At 23.0% G+C, this 18,687-nt stretch overlaps 7 protein-coding genes across 7 annotated transcripts; 4 read left to right on the forward strand and 3 right to left on the reverse strand.

Moving 5' to 3' along the window:
• Positions 1–941: 941 nt before the first annotated feature.
• Positions 942–2,615, reverse strand: PCHAS_1230000 (conserved Plasmodium protein, unknown function; the record flags this gene model as incomplete). Its single annotated transcript, XM_733921.2, has 1 exon — positions 942–2,615. The coding sequence occupies one exon, from the start codon at positions 2,613–2,615 to the stop codon at positions 942–944; it is 1,674 nt and encodes a 557-aa protein (XP_739014.2).
• Positions 2,616–3,908: 1,293 nt separating this feature from the next.
• Positions 3,909–5,525, forward strand: PCHAS_1230100 (conserved Plasmodium protein, unknown function; the record flags this gene model as incomplete). Its single annotated transcript, XM_016798943.1, has 2 exons — positions 3,909–5,356; positions 5,468–5,525. The coding sequence occupies 2 exons, from the start codon at positions 3,909–3,911 to the stop codon at positions 5,523–5,525; spliced, it is 1,506 nt and encodes a 501-aa protein (XP_016654297.1).
• Positions 5,526–6,414: 889 nt separating this feature from the next.
• PCHAS_1230200 (endonuclease III-like protein 1, putative) lies at positions 6,415–7,497 on the reverse strand (the record flags this gene model as incomplete). The annotated part of the gene is made up of 1 exon (XM_733369.2): positions 6,415–7,497. The coding sequence occupies one exon, from the start codon at positions 7,495–7,497 to the stop codon at positions 6,415–6,417; it is 1,083 nt and encodes a 360-aa protein (XP_738462.2).
• Positions 7,498–8,695: 1,198 nt separating this feature from the next.
• PCHAS_1230300 (conserved Plasmodium protein, unknown function) lies at positions 8,696–12,587 on the forward strand (the record flags this gene model as incomplete). Its single annotated transcript, XM_016798944.1, has 3 exons — positions 8,696–8,774; positions 8,883–9,883; positions 10,071–12,587. 3 exons carry the CDS (start codon positions 8,696–8,698, stop codon positions 12,585–12,587), a joined length of 3,597 nt encoding a protein of 1,198 aa, XP_016654298.1.
• A 734-nt stretch (positions 12,588–13,321) lies between these two features.
• Positions 13,322–13,735, forward strand: PCHAS_1230400 (conserved Plasmodium protein, unknown function; the record flags this gene model as incomplete). Its single annotated transcript, XM_740086.1, has 1 exon — positions 13,322–13,735. The coding sequence occupies one exon, from the start codon at positions 13,322–13,324 to the stop codon at positions 13,733–13,735; it is 414 nt and encodes a 137-aa protein (XP_745179.1).
• A 337-nt stretch (positions 13,736–14,072) lies between these two features.
• PCHAS_1230500 (enoyl-acyl carrier reductase, putative) lies at positions 14,073–15,251 on the reverse strand (the record flags this gene model as incomplete). The annotated part of the gene is made up of 1 exon (XM_740084.2): positions 14,073–15,251. The coding sequence occupies one exon, from the start codon at positions 15,249–15,251 to the stop codon at positions 14,073–14,075; it is 1,179 nt and encodes a 392-aa protein (XP_745177.2).
• Positions 15,252–16,374: 1,123 nt separating this feature from the next.
• On the forward strand, positions 16,375–18,582 carry PCHAS_1230600 (conserved protein, unknown function; the record flags this gene model as incomplete). Its single annotated transcript, XM_016798945.1, has 9 exons — positions 16,375–16,575; positions 16,696–16,922; positions 17,020–17,050; positions 17,184–17,353; positions 17,455–17,596; positions 17,723–17,805; positions 17,920–18,091; positions 18,251–18,418; positions 18,538–18,582. 9 exons carry the CDS (start codon positions 16,375–16,377, stop codon positions 18,580–18,582), a joined length of 1,239 nt encoding a protein of 412 aa, XP_016654299.1.
• Between the last annotated feature and the right edge of the window lie 105 nt (positions 18,583–18,687).

Genomic DNA, 18,687 nt, shown 5'->3' on the forward strand with positions numbered 1-18,687 from the left:
TACGCCCTTACAATTGGTATACATTTCAAAGCAAAGAAGTATATATATGCATAATAATTTATATACGGCAAAGGTAAGCAATTTTTGTATGTAATAAAAATACGCATATTGCCAAAAAAATGTCGGTTAATAATATCACTATAATATTTTAATACGTGAAAATTTTCTTAATTTTTATACGCCAATTTTTAGCATATAATAAATTACTCGTACGCATTTTTTAATTAATTTTGTTTCTGCTGTAAAATTAGCAGTAATACAAAACTGCGCTGAGCATAATTTTTCCCAACATTTTTCCCAACATTTTCTCAGCATTTTTTCCATTCGCTGCTTAACCATTCGCTGCTTAACCATTCGCTGCTTAAACCTTCACAGCCTTCGATTAAGCAGAAATAAGGCTGGGGAATGAAACCCCCCCCTTCACTCCCTTTGCAGTTGTATTTATAGAGAACGAAAATATTGTTAATTATAAATATGATGAAAAAAAAATATATTATTTTTTATTGTAGTATTATTTTAGTACAATTAAAAAAGTTGGAAAAAATAACAATCAAAAATAATGATAAAAATAGAAAAATAAAAATTTTTAAAGTAAAAGAAACAAAGGCAGTATATATATTCTGCCTATAATTAATGCATACAATTTTGTTTTTAATTCGTTTATAAATATTTCCCAAATGGGTACATATATAAAGTTCGCCCTATAAATAAGTATTATATATATGTAGCTATTTCCTATGCTGTGAATAAATGAAAAAAAGGCAGGGGTATATCCCTTTATTTTTCACAGCTTTTTTATATGCACATAAAAATAATTAGAATAAGACTGCTTATAATAAACTATGTGCATATGCTTGCTCAGTAATTAATAACCTATTTAGCATTTTTAAAAGAGTGTTCGGGTTCGAGGCCCAACTCATATATTGATTTGTCTTCTATAATTATGTGAAAAGATTTTTTAAAATTTGGTCTAAAAATATTTCAGTATTATTAGAGTATGTATAGCTAATTTCGTTAAAATGAATAAACATGTAAACCTCTATCATAATTAATAAAAAGAAAATATAATTTCGCATATAAATATAACCATATATTTCTATATGTTTGCTATGAATTAAAATCGAAAAATCATAATCCTTTTCCACTTTGTTTTTGAAGACAATTGGATTTAAATAATTATGCAATTCACCAGTTGCATCATTAGTAGTGCTAATTTCTTTGCTATTCATATTGTGATTTGTTTTAAAATAATTAGTTGAATTATTTGTAAATATATGTTTTTTCATTATTTTTTGATATTTTTGCATTGCGTCTTTGCAAAAATAATAAAATTTTTGGTTTCCAGAAATTATGTTATATTTAACAGAAATCCGAATTGAATTAAATGTTTTTTCAAATAAACATTTGATTATTTTATTTTTTTTTTTTAAAATAATAATTTTTTTTTTTTTTTTAATAAATTTAAAATTGTCTATATTTTTTATTTGATCTATTATTTCAATATAAGGCATTTCAACATAATTAGACATCCCTTTATAAAATATATTCGATTTTATATTACCTAACATATTTTCAATGCAATCTTTTATTTTTATCCAAAAATGTAATTCATTTTTTGTTAAATTTGACATAAATATTTGTAATAAACATACATTTGAAAATTTTGTATAAAATATATTTCCTTCATCTTCATTATTATTATAAATATTGTTTATATCTTTTTTTTGTTTTAAACAACATCGACATATATATTTTTCAAAACGTCTTTCCTTATTTATTTTTTTTTTTTTTTCATAATCTGGTGAAAAAATCGAAACTCTTTTTTCCAATTTAGTAAAATTATTATTTTTATTATATTCTAAATTATTTGGAAGACTGTTACTTTTTTCTATTCTTGTTTCAACAAATTCGTTTTCATTATCTATTTCCATATGTTCCTCTTCAAACTCAACAATTTGATTTGCTTTTTCATAAAAGTAATTATAATCACTATCATCTGATACTTCAGACACATCGAAATATATGTCACTTAATAATTCATTTGCATTTTCAAACCATATTTTTTTCTTATCATTTTTAAATATTCTAAAAAATTCAAAAAATGTTTCGTTTGGTTTTTCATGTGTGCATATATCAACATTCGTTAAAATATTATGGATATATCTTTTTATATAAAAAAAATAATTATTTTTTAATAAAAATTTGAATTTATTTTCATAAAATAGGTCCATCCTTTTGTCATAGGAGTCTGAAACTTGCTCGTCCGCTTCACAATTGTCTACTTCCGCATTTTCCAAATTATGATTGATTAAAATTTTTTGATTTTGAAAAAAATAATATAAGTCTAACTTATTGTCTTCATTTTGGTCATTATCCTTTTGGCTGTTTTTTTTTTTTTTTTTTTCTTCATTATATTTTATACTTAAAATAAAATTAAATAAAAATATATTTTTTTCAATTAATAATCCATTTAAATTATTGAAATTGTTTTTTTTGCAAAAGGAATATCCTTCTTTGCAATCATACAACAAATCAAATGATGGATTATTTTTATTATTTTTTTTGTTTTTAACAAAATTAAATATATATTCACTTCCTTCACTATACCTTTTCATTCTCTAAATATTTTTTTTGGAAATAATATACGTGTGTAATGATTGTAATACATGCGCAATATGCTGCATATAACAATATAACATACATTTATAAAACATAGACAAGTTATCAATACGGTATATGCACCTATACTTATATATTTCAGAAAATCTTCTATTCAATAGTTATTTATAATATATATAGACTGTATGTAGGCATGTGCACGTATTTTATCTTTCGAACTGTTAGCATATCTAATTTTTTTTCCTACAAAATAAAGGATTGGTGGGATAAATATGTGCATGCATCAATGGATTCTGCAAATTGTCATGTTGTTTTGCTTCTACATGTCATTGCAGTAAGCAGTTATACTTTCATTCGTTTTGAAATGAAAAATATGGTAGTCCCAATTATACAAATTTACACATAGAAATGCATATGTTGTTGTCTACAATATGCATAGGAATATTTACAATAGTATGACGTTTTTTATAAGAAAAAATAAAATAAAAATATGCAGCATCATGTATATGCATTATATAGATATATAACGTATACCAAACATTCATGACAGTTGGTGCAAATTAATTTTAGAAACTTTATATATGCTAAGATGCAAGTATAAAATATTTTTCATACTTCCAGTCCATATTTTCCGTTCTATTTTTAAATTATAAATATATAGAAATATATAGAAATACTAGACGTTCTATGCATTTAATTACCGCATAATTGGGCACTAAAATTAGTTATATCTGTTAATTTATAAAAATTTCACTTTTCTTTTCACTCTTTATTTGAATATTTATTTACAAAACAGAGACAAAGAATGTAAAATAACATCGACTACATTCAGTATATCTGCCATATATTGCCATTTTTATTTTCATATTTTTTTTGATGCATACTACATTTTAAAGTGTATTATTTTATGCACACGTCATAAAATATATGAAATTTTATACTTCTCTATTTTGAATGTTGATTATGAATTTTTACAAATTTTAAAGTGAAAAAATTAAAAATAAAATAGTACAGCGTCTATATAATTTTTTCTACAAAGACAATTTTGTTAAATAACTGCTTCGTCATTTATTTCTATTTTTTTATAACAACATACATATTTTTAAAATTTATAAAGTAGAAAATAGCATGCTATATAGATATGAATATGTACACCTATAGGATGGCTGTATGAATAATTTATTTCGAAATTTTTAATATATTATTAATATAGACGCTTCAAAACGACTGTTATTTGTATTTGCATTTTATATTTACATACATTTTCAACACTGCAAAATAGCTTTAAAATGAAAAACAGTGAGTTAGGCAAAAAAAAAGATTGCTATAACGATAATCAATGTGTATTAAATGAAACAAAGATGGAAAATAAAATTTTAAATTCTAAATATTTAATTTCCAAATATTTAAATGGCAACGAAATTGAGCACAAATCAGACAAAAATAATAAGAGAGAAACACTTTTAAATAAAAAACGAAAAAACGAAGATATGCTACCTCAACGAATTGTCCAAACAAAGAAAGAACATAAACATGTTTTAAATAATTCAGATATAGTATGTAACATATTATCCTTTTTAACGTTTCCTGAAAGATGGAAACACAAAATAATAAGCATGTCATTTTATAATGCATTTAATACAAAATATGGATGGGATACTGTTGATTTTCGTTTTTTTAATATAAATTTATTAAATATAAATTTTTTAGATAAATATAAAAAACGTCTTTTTAATACAAATGGATTATTCTTATCAGTTCATGAAAATGATAATGTAGAAGAAATAATCAACTTTTCTTTAAATAATTTTAAAAATATTAAAGACCTTAGATTATATTTTAGAAAAAAAAATACAAACTACATTTATGAAGGTATACATCCAACTGTTGCAAATTTGTTAAACAGTAAATTTTTAAATGAAAAAAAAAAATATAAAATAAACAATGAAAAATGCACTTTTAATGACACAACTTATGAGTCTAATCAATTTGATGATTTCCAAATAAAACATCAAGACGATTATAATAATAACGAATCAGAAATTGATGATAAGCAATCTCGTGAATGTAACAACATTAATTATTATATTAATACATATCCATATTATTCTATGGATTATGATCCTGATTTTTCAGAATCATTTTTCACCAACAGTGATGCATTTACCCTTCCACGATCAAAAAATTTAAAAAAAAACATTGAAAATGATAATTCAAAAAATGATAACATAAAAAACGATATAATACAAAGACATATGCATATTTTTAAAAAAAATAATGTGTGTAAAAATTTAGAAATGAAAATTGATTTTCATGGTTTAGAAAGATTAATACTTGATGTCGAAATTAAAGGAAATGATCTTTTATGTTTTGTAGGAAAATTCAAAAATTTAAAAGATATAATAATTAGTAAATTATTATATTCTGATGATTTAAATAGATCTCAAATTGTAACAATATTCACTTGTTTTGTTGATAAGATTAAACAAAATAATATTCGAATTATTCAACTTGGCTTATATTTTAGACATGAACATAAAAAAACGAACTATCTAAATAATGAAACTTTTAGAAAACTTTTAAATGAACGTACTAAATCCTTTTGTGATATCAATAGTGAAGAAGGGGATGAATTAATTTCTATTTTGTATAAAAAACATTCAGAATCCTTATATTGTTTGTGGAGTAACGATTTATTTATATCCTATGAGATGTATGAGAACATCAAAAAATTTAGGTATTTAGAAAAGTTTTCATAAGTTTTATTTTTCTCTCCTATTTTGTCAACACATTAATACGCCAACACATTAACATATTCGTTTTATTTTTCACTTTTTTCCATTTGCAGAAATTTAAAGATATGGACTCTTCCAGGATGGAGCGCCTTGTCTTTTGCCAAACTATAAAATTATAATAATTATTTTTTTTAAGTTTGTGTAAACAAATAAAAGGGATTGTATAATCATTTGTAACGATACACGTGTACTTATTTTCACCCTTGTATTTGTTTTATTTCACAATTATACATTTTCCGATTTGCTATTTTATTTAGTTTTTTTTTGTAGTGACAAAATGTTTGATCATATTTTAAATCAATTCCGATAATTTGCCGTATTTCGTTTGTCTAATATATTGATACTCTAGTATTTAAACTAGCATCAATATTGTTAAGAAGCGTATATACGTATATATTTATTTTCCTTTTTTTTTTTATGTTGTCTATAATTTGGTTCGTCAAGAACAAAATACTTTTATGAAATTTCATCCTTAATTTGAATAAACATATCAAGTTAGCTGATGCATTTTGCATGATCTATATATCTACTATTTTTTATTCTTGTGTTGTATTTCGTAATTTTTAATATTTTTTTAGTATTCATTTAGTGTTAATATATTTATTATTTTTTGTTCTTAAAAATGGGCATGTTTACGCCCCAATAATTTGTATAAATAAATATGTGACATCAAACAAATTTAAAAACATATCAATTAAAAATAAAATAATCATATTAATTTAAAACAAAAAAAAATATATTTACGGAAAGCATATAATTGCAGACAGAATAAAAAGCAAACATATGCATAATAATCAAATCATTATGTTTGACATAATAAAAAAAAATGAATTAGCTAAAACTTAATTAAAAATCAATAAAAAAAAAATCCTTAAAAAATGTGGAAAATTAGCTAGCTCCTTAAAAAAAAAATGCAAAATTTCTGACTGTTCATAAAAAGATGGGTCATTTACACAGCCAAAATAAATAAATATGTATGTTCCTTTGGACGGCCTCATTTCTATTCACTGTGATCTTCCTTTTTCTTTTTTTTTTTGGTGACAAAGTTATCATTGTAATATTGGCAATAATCTGTAATTGTGCATTTTTCACACAATGGTTTTTTTCCTTTACAAATTACTTGCCCAAAGCCAACTAATAAATGATTTAATTCTGACCAAAGTTCTTTATCCACAAAACTTTTTAATTTAATTTGTGTGTCCGACTCATTTTTCGTATAAACCCAGTTTAAACGATTAGATATTCTATGTACATGTATATCAACAGCTATTCCTTCATGTTTATTTAAAGCTGTTTGTAAAATAAGTTGTGAAACTTTTTCGCCAATACCTGGTAATTTCATTAATTCTTCATAACTATGTGGTATATCCGAGTTATATTTTTCTTTTAAAATTTTACAAATTTGAATAATTTGTTTTGATTTAACATTATAAAATCCTATTCCATATATTAATTTTTTTAATTCTTCTTCAGGAGTGTTTAATATGTTTTCAACAGTTAGCCCATGTTTTTTTAGTCTGTCCATTACCATAGCTGTTACTTCATCTTTTGTTCGTGATGATAATAAACATGAAATTAAGGTTTGAAATCTAAAAATTTTTAAATCATCCGTTTTTTCGCTTAGCATATGACACCCATATTTATCAACTGGGGCATCTATATTTTTTCTCATTTCTTTTATTTTATTATATGTTATCAAGAACATTTTTTTTTTCGTTTCTGTATCATTTTCATTTTTAAAGTTTTTAGTTACTTCATCATTTTGTTCGCTTTTTATTAATTTCCTTTTTGTTCTATCAGACTTTTGGGGGTCACCCATTTTATGATTGTTTCCCTCTTCTTCTATATTGTCATGCTGCTCGTTTTTAATTTCACTATCAATTTTATGTTGACTATTTAGTATATCATTATCATTTTTTATTATATTTTTTTTTATATTGTTATACTGTTTATTTGGTGAGTCTTCATATTTTATTTGTATTTTCTTTACTCTATTTGGGGTGAAGTATTTTGAAGATTTGTCCATTCCCAAAAAATATAAATTAACAATGAGAATGTTTTTAAAATTTTGATGAAATTTCATAAAAAAATACAAATCAAATAAATGAAAAATTAAATAATATATCTGTGTGTAATATAACAAAGAATATATTCGAATTTTCTCAAAATTTTCACACTATTCAGGGGTTCTAAAAGTTGTTATTACTCCAGAAAATTGCATTTTTGGGTATTTATATATAACATAAAAACATGCTCGATCTTATTTGCACACAACTTGAGAATGCTTTGGCTTGTTCAAAAAAAAAAAATGTCAAAAAATTATGAATAATATGTATATTAATCAAAAGTAGGTATACTATACTCGTTCAGCATTATTCAACTTATTATGTATATTTATTTTCTTCTATAACTGCTCGTTTGTATCTATATGTAATAATATTATTTATTTTTTTCTTCTATATAGAATGATATAATTCCATTTTATTATGACTTGTGCAGGTAAAAATTATAAATAAATAAATATATATATATTTTTAAATAATGTGATAGCACAAATGGTATAACTTTTGACTTTCTTTTAGTTCAATACATATTAATTACGTTAATTTCCACTTTTTTATTATTTTCTGCATATTATATTTTAAAGAATGTTTCTTTTTTTGCAGACTTGAAAATATTATTGTACAGAACCAAACTATTATATATATATATAATGGATATGCACATTGTTATGAATGTAATTTATCAAAATGCATAGCATAGGAATATTTGAATTTTTATAATGTTATGGAAAATTTACTATAACTTTGTAATTTTATAGTTTTATTTTTATACTTATATTTTTATTTTTTTATTTTTTATGCTTACAACGTGTTTTAAGTGCAATATAAAGATTTTCATACGTTGATTTTTTTTTTCGCTTCCTTTTCATTTTTTCCATAACTACAATTAAAGAATTATGCATTATTAATTTTCCATATATTTTTTCTTTTTATTTTTACATTTATTTTATATATTTTTTACTATATTTTCTTTATCTTTAATTTTATGTTTTTTTTTTTTGCTTTCCCCTTTTTCCAATACGATTTTATATTCGATTTTGATGGTAATTAATACTTTTTGTATTTGATTTGATTATTAAAAACAAAATAACAATGGGGGGATAACTTATTATCATGTTATTTAAAAAACAGAAAAAAAAATAATTAAAATCATTTTATGCATTATTTTTAATCTTCTTTTCTTTTACAAATTTTTTTTATATCCTTTAATAAAAATGAATGGAGAAAATGCAAAAAGCGAATTTGTTCAAAGATGAAACTGAAAAGGCCATTGTCCATTTTGTAGTATATCTTATAGGTAAAAAAAAAAAAATAAATTATAGAAATAAAAGTGAAAATAGATATACAAAAAAGACAACAGAAAAACATAAAACATACATTATAACCATATTTTAACATTTTGTAGGCATATTATTGATATTATGTATTTATTATAATTATATAATTTTAAAATATTACTTTTATTCCTTATTTTGGGCATTTATTGTTTCAATCCCATTACACCATATTAAAGAGAAATTATCAGAATTTATTAAAGAACAAATTATAAAAAGAAAAAATAAAATAAAGACATTAAGCTCAAGGAATAAATATTATTGGGAATCCGCTATAAGTGATAGTGATAAAAAGTTAAAAAAAATAAATATAAACTTAACCAATGTGAAAAACACTACTAATTGGAGTAACATATTCTTTTCAAAGGATGAAGATAAACAACAGATAACCACATTATATGATGATGTCAAATATGGAATTAAAGAAATAAATAAAGATGATAATTTAAATGATAAAAATACATTAACCACTGACATAAAAACAGGTTTAGTTTCTCAAGATGAAGAACAAAAAAAAAATAACAATTTAATTAGTAGAGTAAAAAATTTTTTTTATAATGTTATAAATAATATAAGAAAAGAGTTAGATATATACCATAATGTATTTTTTTTAATTATTAAACCTATATGGAACGAAAAAAAAAATGATAATATTAATAGTTTTGAAAATTATGAAAGCAGGAATGGTAGTGAAATATATTTTTTAATTCTACACAGGCTAGCATTTTTTTATATTTTAAAAAGAATATTTCAGAAATATAATGAATTTTTATTTTCAATTGCCTTTTTTATTATTATATTTTTTTTTATTTATAAAATTATAAAAAAGATATGGCTTAAATATTTTTATAATATATATATAAGACAGTATGATAAGTTGGCTAGTAAAATCTCTCTGGATTACACATATATATACAAACACTATATGAATAGTATATTAACAATATTGATCATTATATTTTCAATATTCATTTTTTCTTCTATATCATGCTTTTTTATTTTCAATTTATATCGAGAATCCGTATTTATAATCAATTCGATTAATAATTATATATCCTCAAATTTTAAGAGTGTAAGAAAAAAAAATAGCTACCAATTTGCACGCCGTTGTTGAAAAGGAACATGTTGAAAAGGAATATGTTGAAAAGCAAATCGTGTTTTTTTTCATTTGTTAATTGTTGCACATTAATAATATGCATGTTTTTTCGTTATTTTATAATTGCTTCCATTAATAATGTGTACCTTTCCCCCCTTTGCAGGCATCCATAATTCAAACCTTTAGAGAATATTATAAACAGCGTGGAAAAAATGATATCGAAAGTTTGTACGAGCTAGCCAATATCACCAAATTACCATTTTTAAATAACAGCACAATATCCTTTATATCTTCCCATTTAAAAAGAGCTATAGAAATATATGAAAATGTTTATTCTTACAATTTTATTAAACGAAAAGGGATAGCATTACAAAGTTCTTGCTTGTTACTTTTTATCGAAAGGTTTGCCAACATCAGGGAAAACAATCTTTTAAATTTTAAGAAATATGCCTTTTTAAAAGAAAATATAAAAAAAAAAATATATGAACAAGACGGCACAGATTTTGATTTAAGCAAATGCTTAATCAATGAACAAAAAAATAGTAATTTTTTTTATAAATTTAAAAAGTTAATTCAAGGTTTATCTAAAATAATATTTTTTTCAAATGATAATAAAATATCACCTAATGAAATAGAAGATCAATCAGAAGATGTTCCATTGGATGATGAAAATTATAGTGGGCATAGTATTTTTAAAACCGTTTTTGAAAGTGTGTTGTTCGAAGGAAATATGGACGTTCAGAAAAAATTAGAAAGGGAAATAAATAGTTCAGAAGATAAAACATATATAGATCAATCAAATGAGTTGAATGATGAAAATAAAGTAAAAGAAGAAAATGCAGAAAATGAATTGAATAACGAAACAAATAAAGAAAATTCAGAAGAAACGGATACAACAAAAAGTGACATCGATTCAGAAGAAGATGGAAATCAAAGTGGACACACAAATAAACGTGATAAAGATGAAAATAATAAAAGTATTCAAAATTCTACAAAAGATTATGAATCAAATGAGGATGACAATTCTAAGTTTAAAGATTTTGCAAGTTATACAAATAATATATTTTCATCATTAAAAAAAATAGAAGATATTGGAAAATTAACAAAATATATTATATTTAATAATAGCTATGGGTTATTAAAAATCATGATATTTTTTGTATTAATATTTTTAAATTTTTTTATGTTTACTTTTGATGCAATTATTCAAGCAATGATATTTTTCACAGCCTTATATTATTTAATATTATCAAAAAAATCATTATTAAATTATTTAAAAGATTTATTATTAGTAGTTGATCCGTCAAGTATTTTTTTTTATAATATAACAAAAAGTTTAAAAGCTATAATTATATGTACATTAAAAAGAATATATTTTTATACAATGTATATATGGTTAATATTTTCATTTTTCCAATTTCCGATAATTTATGTACCGACATTAATGTGCATGATTCTGTCTCTTATACCAGTTATATCACCAGAAATACTTATATTAATAATAGTTATACATTTATGGATTATACAAAAGCAAAAGATTATATCTATTATATTATTTGTTGTGAATTTTTTTATATATTTATATTTTACAACTACAATATATACAGAAATTCCGTACATACACGCATGGCTTGTTTCTTTATCTCTCTTTCTTTCGATTACAACGTTTGGATCAAAGGGAGTTATATTGGGACCATTCATTGCGTCTATTCCTCTTATTATACATCAAATTGCAGTAACCCAAAATCATGCGGCAAATATTAGAATTCTTCGAAGCAAAGAAATGAAAAAACAAAAGTTAAAACAAAAGTTGAAACAAAAACAAATGCGAAAGCTCAAAGAAAAGCCAAAGAAAAAATTGGAGAAGAAGAAAAAACAACAAAGTACTGTTAATAACAAAATAAATAAAAGAGGAAAATATAATGAAACCAAAAAAAATTATAAAGTATCTACTGAAACATTTAAAATATCAAAAAATTTATCTCAAAGCTCTAGACTTCAAATTAAAAGTAATACCACTACCAAATCTCGAAAAGAAAAGACACTTGATAAAGGATTAAGTATTGATGATACTTTATTATTTGGAAATGGAAATAAAACGAATCATTTTATGAAATTGAATTATGGTGAAAAAATTTCTAATAGTGGAATATTCGGGCATTATGAAAAGATCGATGAACCTTTATTGAAAAATGATGAAAATAAAAAAAAAAAAAAAAATAATAATACAAAAAGAGCATCTTTATGGAAAAGTAAATTTAATAATTTATATAAAATTATTGAAATAAATGCTGATACATATAGTAAATTTTTCCAAGAAAATACAGAAGAAAATTTATGTAAAAAAATTACTTCAAATTCTATAAATAAAAAAAAAAGTATTATTCACAAAAGTTATGAACATTGTTCATATGATAATATAGTCAACAATGATGATGAAAATAATAAGTTAGCTCTTTACATTTACAAACGTGATAAACAAAAAAAGAAAATAAAACATAATAAAAAACAAAATAAAAAAGAAACAAAAAATAATCTACATTTATTATCAAAAAAAATTAATAAAAATAAAATAATTACAAGAACTTCATTACAAAAAACAAAAGATCTCGTAAATATTTATAGTAAGTTTCAAAATAATTTACAGCATTTTTTTTCCTACATAACAAATGATGCATAACCCCTTTTCATGGATATACGTGATTTTAGAAATCAAATAGGAAAAAATATATTTATATAGAAACTGTTTATATCTGTTTATAATATTTATTTTTTTATATTATTATATACTTTTCTTTTTTTCGTCAATTTTCTACGTAATTTAATTTGCCTTCTTATTTCGTACAACATCAAGAATTGAATTAATAAATAAAACGTCGATCGCGTTTATATTTTTTTTTTTTTTTTTTTTTTACCATTCCTAAATTTATGTATATGTGTTTTTTATTTTGATAATATGATTGTAATTTTTTTTTTTGATTTACTTTCTAATTTGTTTTTGTTTTAATAGTGATAACTTTTTTCATTAAAAAACAAAAAAAAAAAATTTTGAAATGCCGCTATATTTTTAATTTTCCCTTTTTTACTAACACAATTTATCATGTCGTATAGTATGTAATTCGATTTTCGACTTTAGTCCAAGCATAGGTATAGCATACATGTGGGTATGTATATCCATAGTATATGTATGCATAGTATAATTTTACTATCGCTTTACTTTGGCAATCTCACAATTTTCAACGAGCTTATTCCCAACTAGCTGCATTTTTAGCAGCAGAGTGCGGCATAACAAAAACGATTAAAAAAAAAAAACAATTTTAAATATAATAGGGGAAGGAAATAACTAAAGGATACGAAGCTGAAGAAAAATAAGCCAAGCAAAACGAAAGTAACTTCAAAAAAGAAAAACACAATATGAAGGAAAATAATGACAACTCTCTTTTTACGGTTTCTCGTTATATTCCTGATGATGATTTTACAAAAGTTGTAGAAAAAAAAAAAAAAAAAAAAACGGAACAACAAAAGGAAAAGGAAAAAACAAATGACATTGATAAAAGTATTAATAAAATGACCGAAGAAGATTTTGCATATATAAACAATTTCGATACAATTGATGAACAAGCATGGTTTAATAATTTAATACAAAAGACGGATCAACATGATCCTAGTGAAAATTCCTATGACTCAGAATCGGATGAAAATATTATTGTAAATTCAGATAATATTTTTAAAAATATATATCCTTTTTTTAAAACAGAAGAAGACCCTAATTATTTAAAGGAAAAAAAAGAGTTGAAGAAATTTATAACTCGAAACCGGGTTAACTGAAATCCACACATATATGTGCTCATGTTTTTGTATTTATAATTCTATTGTTTTTGGAAATGCATAGAATATTTTTTTCGATTTTCCTATTTTTTTTTTTTTTTTTTATTCCTTATTTTTGTATAAAAATATGTGAAAAAAATGGTATTTACATAAATATATATATTTAAAAAATTTTTTTAAAAATAAAAAAAACTATATGCAACATTTGCATTGTTAATAATTAACTAGCTTCAAATTTGCTTGGCAAAAAAAAATGTCTATGTCCCTATTACTATAACATTTAGTCACACTATGGTATGTGCATATGTATAGAGTAAGAGAGAAAGTCCGGGCATGATTATGAGTCTACAGATTGAAATAAGTCATCAGGGCCGAACATAATATTCAACCCGTTGTCCACATATATTGTTTGACCAGTAACTGCACTACTGTCCTTTGATAACAGAAATGAAGCAACAGATCCAACATCAGTAGATAATAATTTTTTTCTTAACGGTGCATATTTTTCTGAATAATCAATTGCATAATCAATAAATGAATAATTTTGTTTATCATTTTCACCTGAACTGTTCATATTATTTTTTTGATTATCATTAAATTTATTAATAGCAGTAGCTGCTCTGGATTTAAGTGGTCCTGCACTAATAGTATTAATTCTTATATTATATTTTCTACCTAAATGATAAGCTAAAACTCTTGTATCCGATTCTAATGCAGCTTTAGCACTTGACATTCCACCACCATATCCTGGTACAACTTTTTGGCTAGCTAGATATGTCAAAGAAACAATACTTCCTCCAGGATTCATATATTTACAAAAATGTTTACATAAAGATATTAGAGAATAAGAACTTTTACTGATCGCATCTAAATATCCATCCCTACTTGTATCTAACAAATTTTTTTGTACTTCTCTTCCATTAGCTAATGAATGAACAAGCATCGATATTTTTCCATATTTATTATAAACTAAATTAGCTGTTTCTTCAATACTATAATTTTTTAAATTATTATATCTCTTATTATTTTTTGTATCTTCATCTATATCATCATAATTATCAAATGCAGCATCAAATGGCAAAACATCGAGTATTTCCATTCGTTTGGAATTATCATTATCAATTATCATATCTTTATCAAATTTTCCAGACTCTAAATTTTTTATAAATATATTATAAACAGGTGGCCATACACCAAAAATAACTTTTACATTTCTTTTACTAAGTTCTTTAGCTATACCCCATCCATATCCATTTGAATCTCCTACCCCTGCAATAAAACAAATTTCATTTTCATTCTTTATATCTTCGATTTTATCACTTTGATTGCTTTCAACGTTTATTCTTAAATTGTTTTCATTTTTTATTTTTCTTAAAATTTTATTTTTCCAATAGTTTTGATTATTCATTCGTAAGGAAGGAATTGTTTTTTTCTCATATCCATTATTAGTGAAGCAGGTTATTTTCAAAAAGTTGAATATTAAGATAGTTAAGAAAGCTACTGCCTTTTTATACATTTTGTAAATAGATATATTCAATTAAAATTCTATTAATAAAAATGTTACTTCCTATTTTTACATTTAACAAAGATGTGTTGTAATAATAAAAAAGTAGCTCATGCCTTACAGAACAAAATGTAATACAACTATAAAAAATTAGAAAAATAAAAAAATTAAAAAAATATTTTTATGAAAAAATGTATATTCATACAGTTTGGTAATTATGTGTATTTGTAGAAAATATATATATGTGTGTTATAAACATTTCTTTTTTCTTTTTTTTGCTTACACTTTGCATGTACCTATGCTCTCACATAATTTCGATTCATTATTGAATACTATATTATTTACACAAAACAAAAATACGGAACGATAACCATTTTTTATATTATTCCAATGAGGTATATTCTACAATCAAATTTAAAGCTACTATAACGACTTATGGTTCCACCACGATTTTTCATCGCAATTATTTTTAGCTGAGTCTCCATATTATTTTATTATATGTTCATAATTTTTTATATTTTAATTTACCCATTCCATATTTGTAAACATTATGGACAACACATGTTGGTCTCTACAAATTAGTATTCAACGAATATATATAATATAAGAAAATATTCAAAATATGAACATAAAAAATTATTAGCATTTTTGCGCTAGCCCATGATGGAGAATGAGTATACACAAAAAACTTAACTGGAAAAAAGGAAATAAAAGAATAAATTGTTGTGATATATATGCATATATATGTGTAAGCAAAAATAATGTAACAGTCTGAAGTATATACACATATTTATTTTATTTGCAATAATATGAAAGAGAAAAATATTTATTTATTATTTTATTACACATAATTGCATTAATGAAAAAGTGACGAACATAGTTATTTTATTTGTTTTAAATATATTTGGTATGTTAAATTTTTTTTAAAATATTATATTTGGCTTTTATATGATAGTAATAAATTTCGTGTATGTCTTTTGTTCTAATTATCATTAGTATATACACAAAATGTATACTTACATTTTGTCTTATTAAAGTAATAATAAAAATGATAAAAAAATAATATAATAAAATAATAATAATACACCACCTTATTTGTATTTTTCGCCTGAACAGTACAGAAATAAAAAAAAATATGGAAGCTAAAAAAAAAAAAATTATAAACAAGGGAATTTGTGGTCCTACAAATAAAATACCAAATATTTTGTTAAAGGCAAAATATGCCGAAAATTATACAAAGACCTTATTAGAGGAATATGCCAAAAATTTAAATTTACAAGGCCCAAAAAATAATTTAGAGCATAACCAAGCTCGTGATAATGCTATAGACTTAAAAGTAGGTGTTTAATAATTTATTTCACATTATTTTATAAATATAAAATACATATAATTTTTTTATTATTTGTAATATCTTTTATATACTAATTATATTTACATATTGGTTTCCCCTTCCAAGTTAAAAACACTTATCAAGCATTTGTATAATCTAAAATCCAAGTTGGAGCATGAAAAAAAAATACAAAAAGGGAACAAAAAAAATATTTTATTCAATGAAATAAATAGCCAAAAGGACAAACAAATAAATATTAACAGTCATAAAAAAAAGTGGACCATAAAAAATGATGGTCTAAAAATCGCTAGAAATGTTACACCAAATAATAAATTATATGAACAGTACATAAAGTAAAAATAATTGAAATAACTTAAATCATATACATATCCATATATATTATGTAATCTCTATATCACAAATATGTTTTTTTCCGATTTCCAATTTCAGTGGTGAGCCAGTTGAAAATGTAATTCCCCAAGTAACTATCAAAAAAAATTAATAAATAACCTTCATAAAATATATGTACATATATAAAGCATGTGTGTATAAACCTAATGTGTGTTTATATTCTTCGTCTTAATGGTCATTTATGTATCCCAACCCCGTTGTAGCTAATAAAGGCAATCGAAATTTATAAAAACAAAAATATAGAAGAACAAAGAAATAAGACATGTATTATTCAAAAATATGAAAACTTATTAAGAAACATTAAAAAAAGACACATAAAAGAGATCAATGAAATAAAAAATTATATACTTATGGATGTTGATTTTTTAATACAGTAAGAAAAAAAAACTGCATTTGGCTATTTTTTTTATTATGGCTAGTTGTATTAAATCACATAATACAAATACCATTTTTCACATTTCGCCATTTTAATAGAAAATACAGAAATGTATCATTTGAATTGTTACAAATTAGTAAAGATAAGGAAAATGAAAAAGTTCGTGAGAAAAATAAAATTACTGAAATATGCGTTAATGCGTGTAAAAAGTTCGAGGAGGATGTAAATAAAAAAGCCAAGGTTAAAATTTTGCTCTTTAAAAAGTGCAGATAAATATGTGAAACATAGAAATATAGAAATGCATAATTATAGTATGTTAAAAGTTACATTGTAGATATTATAGCATTTCTCTGTTTGAATTTTCAGGACTTTGTTGAGGTACAAACATCCAAAATCACCAAATCAATAAAAAATGTTAATAAGGAGAAGGACAATTTAGAAAAAAAAATGTAATTTTGATATATTTAAATATTTATTATATATATAGGCATAGGAATGTTAATTTATGTATTTGTTTTTTCTCAAATGTTATGCAAATATACTACACTTCTTTACATTTTTAGAATTTCCTTGAAAAAACAAAATGAAGAAGAAATAAATATAAATCAACAAAAAAGTCTTGAAATATTTCAAAATCAAATAAACGAAGAACGTGGAATCAATGAAGAGCTCAGAAATCAGATTGTGTTCGAAAAGACTCAACGAAATGATTTTATGAAAAATTTATATTCCAGCGTAAAAATAAAAAAATAAAATAAACACTAAAAAAATTGTATATTTAATTATACATGACTTATTATAATTTAAGAATGTATGTAATTCAATTACACACTTTATTCACGACATATAAATATGTTCGTTTTTTATTTGCTCCATTTCTTGTTCCTATTTTAGGTCGATTCTCAAATAAAAAGTTATGAAGAAAATATTATAAAAATATTTCATGATATACTACTTGAGCATAATATTAATATTGACATATCTACACTGTCTGAAAATATAAATAAAGCCATGGATGTGCGTTACAAAAATGGAAGCACAAGCAATTACATTATCAGCGAGGTAATCATTATTCATTCACGGGTTATCTGACATGCTTCTTGAAGTGAATATTGATATTTTGTTCTGCATTTGGTAAATAAATTAGTATGATTTTTTTTGTTTTTGAAAATTTTTCGTAGGACCTTGACCAGACAAACGGAAAATATTCCTTTGCCCCGTCATAATAACTTAAAAAGGCAATTTGTGCATTATCTTATTGTTTTGTTAATTAAAAAAAATTAATTTTTATATATTTTTTTCAGATTTTTCATAAATGTGTATAATTTTAT

Source organism: Plasmodium chabaudi (assembly GCF_900002335.3).
Source record: "Plasmodium chabaudi chabaudi strain AS genome assembly, chromosome: 12".
Lineage (NCBI taxonomy): Eukaryota > Apicomplexa > Aconoidasida > Haemosporida > Plasmodiidae > Plasmodium > Plasmodium chabaudi.